At 42.9% G+C, this 13,482-nt stretch overlaps 4 protein-coding genes across 4 annotated transcripts; 2 read left to right on the forward strand and 2 right to left on the reverse strand.

The window, feature by feature from the left end:
- Positions 1–4,147: 4,147 nt before the first annotated feature.
- NUU61_009789 (kinase-like protein) lies at positions 4,148–4,973 on the forward strand (the record flags this gene model as incomplete). Its single annotated transcript, XM_056660314.1, has 2 exons — positions 4,148–4,156; positions 4,245–4,973. The coding sequence occupies 2 exons, from the start codon at positions 4,148–4,150 to the stop codon at positions 4,971–4,973; spliced, it is 738 nt and encodes a 245-aa protein (XP_056506812.1).
- Positions 4,974–7,865: 2,892 nt separating this feature from the next.
- On the forward strand, positions 7,866–8,741 carry NUU61_009790 (uncharacterized protein; the record flags this gene model as incomplete). Its single annotated transcript, XM_056660315.1, has 1 exon — positions 7,866–8,741. One exon carries the CDS (start codon positions 7,866–7,868, stop codon positions 8,739–8,741), a length of 876 nt encoding a protein of 291 aa, XP_056506813.1.
- Positions 8,742–9,391: 650 nt separating this feature from the next.
- Positions 9,392–10,678, reverse strand: NUU61_009791 (zinc-dependent alcohol dehydrogenase family protein; the record flags this gene model as incomplete). Its single annotated transcript, XM_056660316.1, has 5 exons — positions 9,392–9,513; positions 9,572–10,325; positions 10,404–10,472; positions 10,527–10,597; positions 10,666–10,678. 5 exons carry the CDS (start codon positions 10,676–10,678, stop codon positions 9,392–9,394), a joined length of 1,029 nt encoding a protein of 342 aa, XP_056506814.1.
- A 504-nt stretch (positions 10,679–11,182) lies between these two features.
- On the reverse strand, positions 11,183–13,005 carry NUU61_009792 (sugar porter family MFS transporter; the record flags this gene model as incomplete). Its single annotated transcript, XM_056660317.1, has 5 exons — positions 11,183–11,574; positions 11,644–12,224; positions 12,277–12,514; positions 12,573–12,849; positions 12,901–13,005. The coding sequence occupies 5 exons, from the start codon at positions 13,003–13,005 to the stop codon at positions 11,183–11,185; spliced, it is 1,593 nt and encodes a 530-aa protein (XP_056506815.1).
- Positions 13,006–13,482: the final 477 nt, after the last annotated feature.

Genomic DNA, 13,482 nt, shown 5'->3' on the forward strand with positions numbered 1-13,482 from the left:
TATCTATATATATTTCGACTTCGTTCCGTAGTAGTACTAGAATATAAAGATAAATCGTAGTTCCTACTTAGGGTAATAGAGTTAGCTATATAGGAATTAGACTAACTCGTTATTATTTTCTGACTCGATCTAAGTTATTACTTATATACTAGTTTTCTTATTTAATTTATTAAAGTAATAATTAACGAGATAGGTTTTGTTTTAATAAATATAATATCGAAAGGTTTTCTTGTCTCTTCTAGTTAGGTTTTTTTCCTTTTTTTAGATCCTTCTTTTAGATCCCTAAGTTTTGCGGTTTAGTTAATATTAATTAGTCCGAAATTACTTATTTATAGGTCCTTTAAGGGTTTTAGGGCCTTTTCGTTTTTGTGTCGATTATAGTAATCTCTAGTAATATATAGCTAAGGATATTATCCTATCTTGGTTTTTAGGTAGCTCGTGTATATATTCCTATATATATTACTTAAGGTTATAGGTAAATTTCGAGAATATTATAAATACCCTCTTTTTCTTACTTTAGTAAAAGAAGTGTCGTTTTAATAAATCTAAAAATATATAAAACTCTCGCGGATCCTACTCTAGACATTAATAAGCTCTTTATAATTATCCTATAATATCGATTTTAAGAGTTGTAGTATCTTTAATAAGAGAGAGAGTCTAATTCTTAAAATAAGTCTACGAAGTATTAACGTTTCGCTATTTTTTCTTAGGTTTCTTAGTAATATACTAATACTATCTCTACTAGTAGATAGGTTCTATATATAATAGGGTTATAATAATTTGCTATTCCTCGTGACGATACTTCTACAGCGCTCTCTTAAAGATAAAAGAGAGATCTAAGAGCTATTCTTCTCTTTACTAAAAAGAGGAGTAGATCGAGAATATTAGGATATTTCTAATCCGGATCTTATCTTTATCTTTTATAAGGGATAAACCCTGATTTCGTTATTAATTCGTTAAGGGTTTAGTAGTATTCCCTTATTTAAGCTAACTTCTTATTTATTAGGCTATTTATTATAGCTCTTATAGATATTAAAGTTTTTCGATCGTTTCCTAGGTAGTCTATAGGTCTTTATCTAATTAAGTCTAATTAGTTTCGGATAGAGGGGTTTACGATATCTCTTCGGGAGTATTACTCTAGTATATTATAATAGATCGGGTCTATAGGGTTATCCTATTTCTTTAAGTAATTAAAGAGGAAGATTCAGAATTATAAAGAATATACTTATTAAGGTATAAGGCCTATTAATTAGATAAAGAAATAAAGGGAAGAAGTAAAGAAAAATAGTATATCCTTATTACTATTAAGACTAAATCTTATCTTACTAGCTAGATACAGGAGTATTAATTTATTATATAGTATCTTCGTAACTCCATATATCATCGATAATATAAACGACTAGATCTCTATTATATATTGTGATCATTCTACTATAGGGTGGATCAAGCAACAAGTTCCGACTTCCTTTAGGATTATATAATATCACCTGATTCACCCCTTCCGTCAGTTGGGAATAACTTCATGCCTTGCCATCTTGGTAGACCCTTTATAATAAGATAAGGCTTCGAAAATAGCGGTAGCTTGATCGATCTACTTTGGATAATATAACTATAGCAAAACGACTTTATTAGGTAAGAATATATCAATATTTTACCTCTAAAGATTGGGCTCGCGTCTATTAGTCTGATAAATATACTATCGAGTGAGGTGCTAGTTATCGAAAGCCTTATACCTTTAATCGACCCTCGTAGTAACGAATCGAGCGAGATATTTATAGTAGACTATATAGAAAATAAGTAAAATAGATATTTTAGGCTACTTTCTCTAGCGAAATCCGACGTACTAGTCTATAGGTATTACAAGGTAACCCTAATATACCTCGCGGCGGCGTGGATACAGAGGTTATCTCTAATTTATATAGAGTTATTTTACCTACGTTGCTTAGACTAGGTGCTATTTTTATATATAATAATACGCTAGTTTATCGCGCGTATATCGTACGTGAGCTTTTGGAGCGATATAGGGTTAATACTATAGTATAGCCACCTTATTCGCTAGATCTCAATCCAATTGAGAACGTGTGGGCTTTATTAAAGGCAAAGATCTATGAGTTACACCCCGAGCTACTAGATATGCCTAATAATAGTACTACACTAGAACGTTTAATTGATGCAGCGCAAGAAGCATGGGATAAGATTGATTAGGGGGTTCTGCAAAATCTATCGAATTCGATGCCAAATCGGGTGAAAGCAGTTATCGAAGCAGAGGGTTGGTATACTAAATATTAATATGATACTAGTATATAGGGATTAGAATACAGAATAAAGAGTTTTTTTGACTGGCAGAATATTATATAATATTATGTGGGTCAGGGGGTAGGGTATGCAAACTTTTGATCACCCACTGTAGGTCGTGGGTTTGGGTTATAAGTCAAGATCTTTGACCCATGGGACGGGCCTGTCCATGTCTAGACACTTCCGTAGCCCTAACGCCACCCGATGTAATTACAGCCCCTCCATATCTAGTATACTTAATGATAGACCCGAGTCTATAAGCTAATCACAGCTGAATAAGCTTAGACTACTTTAGTTATCTAAGTAGGAAGAGGGGAGGGTTTATAACGAGGAGCCGCTAAGCTATATCTACTATATAATAGAATAACGGGTTACTATTAATAGGAAGGTAGTGTTAAAATACACGGAAAAAGACCTCGTTTTGGCCCTAAATACCTACTAGCAGCGGTTCTTACAGGATAAGCAAGATAAGGTCCTTCGACGGAAGACTTCCTATAACGGACGGGTAAGAGCTAATAACACTAAGATCGTTGTATCGGTAAATAATCGTACCTAGCGTAATCTGACAAAACGATTCGATCACGCTGATATTAATTAGCCGCCTATTAAAAAAAGCTTATAATATAGTTAAACCTCTTTTGTCAAGGAAAGTAACTTAGATTATATATCTGTTTTAACTATATAGAGGATAACCAATCTCCCGTTGGCCGGAAGGGAGAAAAGAGAGGTAAATCTTTAGTTACAACGCGGATACTTAATAAGCGAGACGTATATCTTAATACTAAAGAGAATATCTATAGAGGATAGGTAATTTAACGCCGCGTTTATAATTTAATGAAATATTCTATACTATTATACTAGCTAGGGCCTTACTACTAGCTAGACCCGATAAGAAAAAAGCATTACCAGCTTAGGACTTAATATCTTAGGAAGTTGGTTACCTACGCTAAGAAAGGTGGCGTTCTAGAGACGCACAAAGACGTTCCAGATACAATCCGTGAAGATATTTACCTGGAAGAATAACAGAGACTGGAGAGACACAAGCGTAAGGGTGTAAATACCACTGAGACTGGAGCACCTTGTCCCCCTATCAACATCAATATTCTCCCGTCGTAGGCTTCCGGGCTAGATCTAACAGCCTCTAAAACAGCTGTTGAATCGGTTTGTCCGAAGGACGCGTACCCGCTGAAGATTCCCGGGTTCAAGGATATAGCTGTTAGTGAATACGCTGAATGGCTTGCGTCAAGTGTATCAGATGACACACTCAAAGCTGTATTTCGATAAGCATATGACGTCACGTTGTCAGATGGGTTTGACCTGGAACATATATATAAGGACTAAAGCCCTGAGTTTTTCGTCAGTAAAGGGATCAAGCCTGGGATTGCTCGAAGTTTTGTAGAAAATATTCGGGATTAGGTCGAGAACGTGAAAAGCGCAGCGCCTATTAATTAAGTGATCCAGTGTTGGAAGCAAGGCGTTATTGTTATTGCACTGTCAATTTCATCCTACTGTACCAAATTTTTTTTTTTTTTTTTTTAGCAATTTCTCATACATAGTGCGTTGAATTGATTTTGGAAATGCTCTTCTCCAAGGAGGCCCCTCTTGAATAGCCCGAGCTTCAACAGGTCTCCGGCAAAACTACTAGGCGGTGAGGTTGCTAGGAAGGCGTTCCTCCCCCTTTCTCTTCAACCACCATCATAAAATAAAGGACAGCGACAACTACCTACTTCTTTCTGCTTTTCGCTTGGTGTCAAATTCCTCTCGCTTAGACTGACCCTTCATGACTTTTCAGCTGTGACCAACAGGCGCATAAAAAAACTCTATCTGAGCTTTCCCTCCTTTTGTGCAAACGATGAGGCTGGTATATTAAGAACGCACTAATTCTCGATCTATTACTCATTTGATTGAAGTGTAGCGTCCGTTGCGAAATCGAACAACCATGTCAACAGAACATAATCGGTGCTGGTCAATTCAGTATTATTCACAAACTGAGTGATACGGTCGTTCGGAAAGTTCCAGCCGACAAGTCATACTTCTACAGCGCCCGTGCCGTGGAAATAGAAGGTCGAGTGTATGGTCACCTTGGAAGGAATAAACGAATTGCACGGTGTATCAACTGGGGCGACGATTTTGTCGACTTACGATATGAGCGCAAAGGCGATCTCGAGACTTATTTGAAGAACACTCGTTTGACGGACCATGCGAAATACCGTATTGCTCGACAAGCCATTAAGGCAGTTGCCTTTATTCACAAAAAAGATGTTATTCATTCCGATCTCAGCGCTCGTCAGTTCCTGATGGACAAAAAGTACAATATCAGACTGTCCGACTTCGGCGGGTCGTCATTACAAGGTTCTGAGGCGATCGTTATGGAGAACGCTTCGCATTTCTTACCGCGAGATGAGGATTCGTCGAATAGTGTACAGAGCGATTTATTCGCTCTTGGGTCTACTATTTACGAGATCTTACTCGGCAAGAAACCTTACGAGGGAGCCGAAGAAGATGATATCCAGCGTTATTTTTCCCAGGGGGTCTTTCCAACACTGGAGGAAATCAGGAATTGGCAGTGGGAGAATGTTATTCGCAAATGCTGGAAGTGCGAGTACGATTGTGCGTCTGATATCCTTAAGGACACTCTATCTCCCTCATGCTTTATGCGCGTCTTCGCCAGAATCTAGAACACTTCTCGGTGGTAAAGCCTTATAATCCAACCGTGTATGTTTTGCGTTGACGGTAGATACAGATGGTCGATAAACTCCGGGTGGTAGATGGGTGCATGCGGATACAGTAGGTGATTCTATGCCCTAGCGCATTTGATGAGTTAGTATGTTATTAGGATAGACAGAAGCTGATTATACTATACTCTACCTAGCGGTGTGTAGGGCACTTTCCCCTTACTCTGTTCGACGCTCCGTGGCGCACTTCATAGTTACGACAACTATCTCTCGGTCCGCTTTTCGGTTTGTCGGGGTAGTTAGGTCCAGGAACGATTTGAAATTTGTTGCAGTCTGGGTTTTTACACCCCTGACTAAAAATGGTTGTTGTCTTGTAATCGACACATATGTCTTCGTTAAAAATGGCTTTGAATGGATTAAGCGATTAATCAATGTTGGTGAACGGCGTAATCGATGGCTTTTATAGTCGCTCTGATAGGCGGTAAGCAAGATTGAGTCCAGGGTATGTGATGTTTCAAGTGTCGGGGCGCTTTCTCTGCCGTTTCCTAGGCACCAATGTGATGAGGTCTGTATGCGCCTTCTTTATGCGTGGCATGGAACAACCATATGGGAATCTTGCGGTACAAGCTTAACTCAAGTCAAGAGAAGATCCAATGGTTGCATCGTCTCTTGCTGACGCGGCCTGCATCCTCATCCCTCTGAAAGCGCCTCTGATGTAATATAGAGCGCCTGGTTGGAAAAAGCCCTATAAGATTGTCAAATTTAGCGCCGGCCTACCGAATTCGAGTCTACCCCGCAACCACCGTTGCCGATGCGTACAGTGGAGGTGCGACCCTAATGCCATTGATTCCTGTGCTGTCTTATACTATAAACCATCTTGAATTAAGTAGAAAGCTGCTATCAAAGCTCCACCGTCACGCCGGAGTGCCGGAAATGGCCCTGGGCACTTTGTTCTCTTACGCCAACCACGCTAATACACTATTCAAGAAAAGAATCAATCCTTGGTCGGGGTCTTCCTCATAATATCTCTAATTACGTTTAATAAAGCCCTTAAGCTCGGAAAAAAAACTCCTCGATTAGGTTTAGGTCCGGCGAGTAGGGGGGCAAATAAACTAGTTTCACTCCCGTATTAGTATATATCTACGCTACTAGCTCGAAATAGTGGAACGACATATTATCTATAACTAGGACAGACTTCGGCTCCGGCCATCTTCTATAGTGCTGAAGTAGCTGATCGATAAAGTCCTCGAATATCTTTCGTTACGGTGGATAGTGACTATCCTAACCGCCTAAATCTAACCCGTTTATCATATCTAGATTCGTCAACATATATAAGATAATACGATTGGAATTCCGATAAATTATAGAGATAGAATTCTCGTAAATCAGCGTTCTACTCTTTAGCCTTCTACCGAGCTGTTTTTTTAGACCAACCCTTAAAAGCTATAGCCCTCCTAATACTAGATATCGTTGCTAGTGTCTAAAACTTATCGTATAGAAAAATAACTATCTTATCTAGGTAGAGACTAGGTTTTTCGAGTAGATATTCGCAGAGAGCTTCTAGTATTGGTGGCGTTATACTTTGTCTTCGGCCGATACGGTTTGGGGAAGCATAAACACTTCCGAAAAGCCGTAAGTTCCTCCGAATATTCTTAATTGTAGGCTCGTTGCATTCAGCTGCTTCAGCCATTTGTGAAGTGGTGAGTGACTGGCTCTGTATCATATCACGGATAAGGAATAGTTTCGAGGGAGGAAGTCTTAGTGCCATATTGTGCAGATCTCCTTTTGGTGATTCTCAAGGATGTGAGTAGTGGAAAGACAGACACATGAGGGGCAGGGAGGTTGCATGCGTATAGCAGTGTTATGTAAAGTACAGTATTATAGGTCAACAATGGTAATATAAAATACACATTTCTATTTTTGGGAGTTGGAGGACCTCCAGCTATGCTATATTTAGCATTGGCTGTTTCATATTAGGGTTCGGGAAACAACACGTCTGTGTACAGAAGGTAAACTGTTTTCGACTCTGACTGTAAGCGAGAGAGAGAGAGAGAGAGAGAGAGAGAGAGAGAAGTCAAAAATTTAGGGGGATAAGAGAGAGGGGGGAAGATAAAGGATCTGACTAGTAATATTATTACTATAGCGCTAGTAAGGTAGGTAGGCCTGCTTAAGACTTTTGATATGGACCTCTGTAATATAGAAGATAAATAAAGAAAGAAAGAAATCTTCGTTATCGGTGTAGAGGACCAATAGCTGAAAATACCGTGGGTCCGAGTCGAGGGGACGACTACTAGATCACCAAATTTACTGCACATGGTATCGTCATTATTTCTTCCTCCGATCGACAGGTTTACTACCCCGCCAAGTGCATGGCCCCTTAAGAATATCGATGATGGTCGTATATGTTCCCACCACGAGTATGATTGATACGTGTTGGAAATTGCCCCGATCGCAATAACCTTGAAGATACTACGGAGGTATAGCCCCTAGTTCGACCTTGACAAGTTTCATCAACGCTGGAATACGAGGACTAACCGCGGGTCGCTCTTAATTCAAAAGGGTCGATGGGGGACGCCAACGAGGTCCAACAGGGGCAAACGGGGGCCAATAGGGGCCAAAGGGGGCGGATGATTGTAAGGAATGTAGGGCATGCTATAGGCGAGTTGGCTATGGTAGTAGAAACTTCGGCCCCAAGGTTGTTCTTCAGCTCGGGCTACATGTCTAGTGTATTTTTCGTCTTTTGGGAAGGTCAGTGTCCTATCACCCCTTTTGACCCCTGAGAACTCATTCATTTTAGGTGTTGCATTTCATTAGGACCTCGATGTTATCTACTCAGATATTAATATGACATGCCCATGAGTTACATAAACCTTGGGAGAACCCCTCACGCCCAAAATGCCGTCGGAAAGGGGTCGCAACCACATGAATCTTCCTTGGATTCTAAAACTCGGATATCTATTTTATCTTTTAACTCTTGCCTACGCTGCTCCTACCTCCGACCTTGCACCAGCGCTCTCCCCCCGGCCTGATACCGAAACAGACCTGCTTTATGCACTCGACCAAGATGAAGGGAATCCTCTCGTTAAGCGAAGGTTGAATCGTTATGCGACTGGATGGCCTATAGGCCGGGACTTACATCGCAATAAGATTTATGCATTTGGTCCAAGCATAAATAGTTTACCAAGAGGCATAGTCACAGTTGGCGGGAGAATAAATGGTGGAAGCACAGGGGAAATTCATCTGGCCTCACTATTGACATTCAACCAGCCGCGGGAAGTACGCCAGAATACGGAAAGCCGAAAATGGGGTGGGAAACCCGTTGGAGATGAACAAGCCCAGAACAATCTCGTCGCAAAACTCTCGGAATTGTCTCAGACATACAGAGCGGCACGGATAACGGAAAGTCTCGAAGCGAGGAATATCGTACCCCGTGTGTACACGGCTCTCAAGGTTCCTCCAAACTGCGACAACGGCGTGCCGTACTGGTCACTCGTTGTTATGGAGAGAATGGATGAAGATGCAGCACACGCCTTGAGGGACTACAGCAAGGGACGAGCGTCGCGTGGTTTCAATCGTCTCAGCTTAATGAAACAATTCGTGGGGGGGTTGGACTATGCCCACGACCTAGGGATTGCCCATGACGATCCCCATCTTAATAATCTGATGAGGCATGCTGGAAGTAACCGGTGGAAGATCATTGATTGGGATTTTGCCACTGATTACGGCCGGAAACCAGGTAAGGTCCGAATCACTTCCTATACGCGAACATAAACTTACCCTTGCCAACCTTCACCAGCAAACATAAGAGAGATCAAAGATTTCGCAGATGATGTTATGAAAGTCGGGCTCAGCCTTCTACAGGCTGCTGTCCCTACACTGTTATTGGATGATAGACAAATGTCTCGTCTATATCATTTTGCATGGCAACCTCGAAGCGCATCTAATATCAGAGAAGGGCTAGCAGATCTGTTCGATCTCGAGAAGAATCCTGAATTTTTAAAAATCGTTAGCAAGGCCATCTGTCGACAAATGGAGCGGCTAACAATGAAAGAGCTCTATTCTGCGCTCCGGAAATTCCCAGGGAACGATCTTCCCTGGTACGAATAGAGGGAGCATACGCAAGACTTGCCTATAAGATAATCAAATCGATTTGACAACCTAATCCATCCCGCTCTATCTGCAAACAAGACCACTAGCGCCGCACATGCACGCGTCGACCCCGAATCGAGGAAGGGTAGCCAGCTGGTCAAGAAGTATTTTGCTCATTGATGATCGCTTAAAGGCTACCGTATAGAGATCGCCAAGATAGCATTGAAGAGCTATTAAGACGCCTTGTTAACAGACGGTGAGAGTGGCAAAAGTCGTGCTCCAAAGCAAAGAAACTCTTAGTTTTGCCCTAGATAATCAACGGTTTGACTTCTCTAGTTGAACACGATCGCGGCTTTGACTACCGACTTATTTCTCATTGCATCGAGACACGCCTGCCATTCTTCCAGTTTGAATGTTTTGTTGACAATACCATCAACCCTGATCCGCTTCCCATCTGCTCAAAGCATTCTTCATTAGTAAACTAAAGTCTTGTAAGGTAGTTGGATACTGACCAAGGTAATTGATAGCAGCCGGAAATTTATAGGTCTGACTGAATGATCCCAACACGTTGATCTCCTCCTTGAAAATCATATTTGGTGATAGCGAAACATGATCTTTATCACCATAGACACCATAGACCACCAACTTGCCACCCTTTGTCACGAAGTGGATAGCATTCTCGAGCATCTTCGCACCGCCAGTAGCTTCCACAACAATATCGAACCCATATGGGTTGTCTGCTCGAAGCATTTCCATTCTAACAGCCGCTGCCTGTGCCTCACGCGGGAATTCCACATACTCATCGGCCGCATCAAGAGACTTGGCAAGATCCATCTTCCAACCCCCCGGTGCAGCAATTACCATATGGCATGCACCATTTTGGCGAAGAAGCTGAGCCAGCATCAGACCTGTCGGTCCTGCTCCAAATAAAAGCACGCGCGATCCCATCTGAGGGGCGATCTTGTCCAGTCCATGTGCAGCACAGGCCGCAGGTTCCAGCAGCGTGGCATCCACATCAGACAGATTCTTGAATTTGAATACGCGGTTTCCTGGGTATGTGGCATATTCTGCAAAGCCGCCATCAATCATCACGCCATGGGCAATGAAGTTGTCGCAGAAGAGCTCCTTGCCCTGACGGCAGTAGTAGCAGTGTCCACATAACTCGGAGTTGTCTGCTACCACGCGATCTCCCACCGTGAAGCCCTGGACCTCGTTGCCAAATGCTGCGACCACACCGACAGTCTCATGTCCAGGTACAAGAGGGAACTGCACCAGGAGGTCTGAGAGAGAGAGTGAGGGATAGATGGCTTGATAGGGGTTGCCAGGTGGCCATTTTTAACTTACTTGATCTCCAAATTCTCCATCGTGGATGTGCAAGTCAGTGCCACACACACCAGAAGCCTTGACTTTGATCTGTGCAACTGATTTAATTTGGAAATGGCGAATTACTTTGCTGAAGTGGCCTACCAAGACATCGTGCTCACGGATTTTCGGAAGGGCCTTTTCAACAATATTGAACTTTCGAGCCTCACTGTACTCTGTCGTCCTCGGATCCTAATTTAGCTTAATATACTCTGACGTTAGTCTAATAGAAAGTGCCACTGACCTAGCGCCCGCATTGAAGGGGGAGACCCAAGGAATCCGTGCTACCCATCCTGGATCCGAAAATGGCAAATGATAAGAAAATTTGCTAACTGCGAATGTGAAAAGCGTCACTCAAGTGCAACTTCCGAAAAGAAAGACCGATCTCGTTTTTTTAAAAACGAACCGACTGCATAAGATATATGAGGCATTTTGGCGTCCCTTTTGTCGATTAGACAACTCGCTACGCGAGACGAGTGGGTTGATAAAGGTTATAATCTCCTTGGAAGTAAACCACTTGGCTCATTTCATGACCTCGAGACGGGGGCTGTGGGGACACCCCACATGATCAGCATCGATCAATCATTGCATGAAGTCGAGTGAAATATTTCAATGTACAGTAGCTGAGGCATCCGAAATGAAAATAGAATTCGATTTATTGAGTTGGATCATAAATGAAGCATAGTGATACTGAAGTTATATGCCTTTCCCCAAAGCAAGCTCTTAGCGACGAAGTATTGAAATACACACATATTCTAGAATCAAGCCTCGCCATGTTCCATAGTTTCCAGGTGCTGCACCATCTCATTTCCTTCTTTGGCCCGAATGATGTGTTCATCTCGAGCTAGGTACCTCTCAGGACGTTTCCTGGAGATTGCTTCCTTGTCAAGGCAGGCCAAGAGAGGGGGATTGCCGCGATAATAGGAATCCATGTCCTCCAAAGTGCGTCCTGCTGTCTCCGGATAAAAGACATAGATCACAGGAACCATAACCGCGTTCAAGACGATCCAAATGATATAAAAGCGCCAGCCGAGGTTTTGGATACCGGTAGGGGTAATTTCGACAACCATGAAATTGAAGATCCAGTTTGTCGCCGCCCCCAGCGCAGCACCTTTGGTCCGCATGGTGAGCGAGTTGATTTCAGTGGGGTACACTTTAAATGATTAATGATTGATTAGTGGTGAAATTGACAGGCAGAATGAGGTCCGGTTGTTGAACATACACCACGGCACACCTTGCATGCCAATCCCAAAGAAAACATAATACAAGAAGAAAAAAGCCACGGATGCCGAAGCCACTTCGTGCGGGTGAGCGTAGCCAGGCATTTCATTGCACCGAATGAGAGCCGTGATCAGGATATAACAAAAGCACATGCCTGCTGCGCCGAACATCATCAGCATGCGACGACCCCATCGCTCGACATTCGGGATGGCGATCATGGAGAAGAGTAAGTATTGGACACTGTTGCAGGCAGTGAGTAGTCTTGCCAAAGACTCTTCTAGCCCGACGGATTTGGTCAGGACTGTTGGCAGATAGTAGGATGTCACATTGATGCCCGAGAATTGTTGCATTGCTTGGGCTCCCATTCCAAGGATGAGACGGCGGACTGTATTCGTTCCCGCTTTTTCATGAGCTCGTCCCCGCAGAATATCGCGAAAGCTGACACTATTTGCACGTTCATACTCCACGCTGTGTCGGATCTCGCTCATTTGAAGCTGAATAAAGGCATCGCTGCTGTCTTTATCTTCAAGATCAGCAATGATTTGTTCAGCTTCATTTTCACGGCCATGGGAAATGAGCCATCTGTGACAGAATCAGTGAGATAATTTAATATCAATCAAGGAGTCCCCCATACCTAGGAGATTCGGGAAGCCAAGGAACTGTGAAAAACAAAATTATGTTGAACACGAATTGGAATGACAAGGGAAAGCGCCATGAAACCGGACCGCTGGCAAATGAGAGGCCGTAGTTAAGCCAGTTGGCAAGAGAAAATCCCACGAGCACGAGGACATTCTCCAGAATGACCAACTTCCCTCGCAACTGGACTTTCGATGTTTCAACCTGCCAGATTGGCGCAGTCGATGTATTGAGACCTAGGAGCAAAAAGGTCAAGACTCATAACCTTGAATATCTTTAAGTCTTCGGGCATACCATTGCCAATTCCCGTGATAACTCGACCCGTTATCATTTGGCCCAGGCTATAGGAGGAGACCTGCAGAAGAGCACCAATTGACATGACGATGGTTCCCAGCAGAACAGTGTTTCTGCGGCCCATCTGCTCTCCAAGCCAGTAGGCAAACAGTGATCCAATACAACATCCCACGTCATAGATGGCGGTGACCGTGCCGAGTAGAGTCGTCTTAGATGGGCCTTGAAGATCGTGCAGTTGAAGAAAGTCTTGCGAAATCACGACTCCACTGAAGACTCCCTGGCAAAATATAAGTCCTGTGCACGTCTAGAATAGTCCGTCTTAACAAACTTGGTCATATCCATAGAGAGTCATGTCGGCACCACAGGCGAGAGTGATCCAGAACGTTAACCACCCGCCTCGAAGGCCGAAATATGGTTGTGCCATTCTGAACATTTTGAGCGAAAAAGTAATACAAATGTTCTCTGAATTTCTTCCCGAACTTGATGCCATCGTATCTATTTATTTCATTGTTTCTCAATATCATTTCCCCAGAGACGAGACAAGTCCGGGGTGGGCGTCGCCCTAGCCCCCACTCTTCCCCGCGAGGGTTCCAGCTTGAGTCCCGAGACGGCTACTCATCAAAGAAGTGAAACCTCGGCATATCCGAAGCAAAGAAACTAATGCAAGTTAAAAAAAATGGCTAGTACCGACTATAGGGATAAAATGCGGGGATCTCACGTGGTATACGTCGTGATATCTCCCCGAGACGGGGACGATATTATTAGGAGCAAGAGAAGCAGAGAACGGATTCGGCCTGTGGCCACGATAGTCATCCGCGTACCATGACTTTAAAAAATGGGTATCTACCTCAATTATGATTTGTATATAGCTTAGGGCATATCTACATGACTTGACTCTTTTATAAGTTTT

Source organism: Penicillium alfredii, assembly GCF_028826965.1.
Source record: "Penicillium alfredii strain IBT 34128 chromosome Unknown utg000012l_segment0_segment0, whole genome shotgun sequence".
Taxonomy (NCBI): domain Eukaryota; kingdom Fungi; phylum Ascomycota; class Eurotiomycetes; order Eurotiales; family Aspergillaceae; genus Penicillium; species Penicillium alfredii.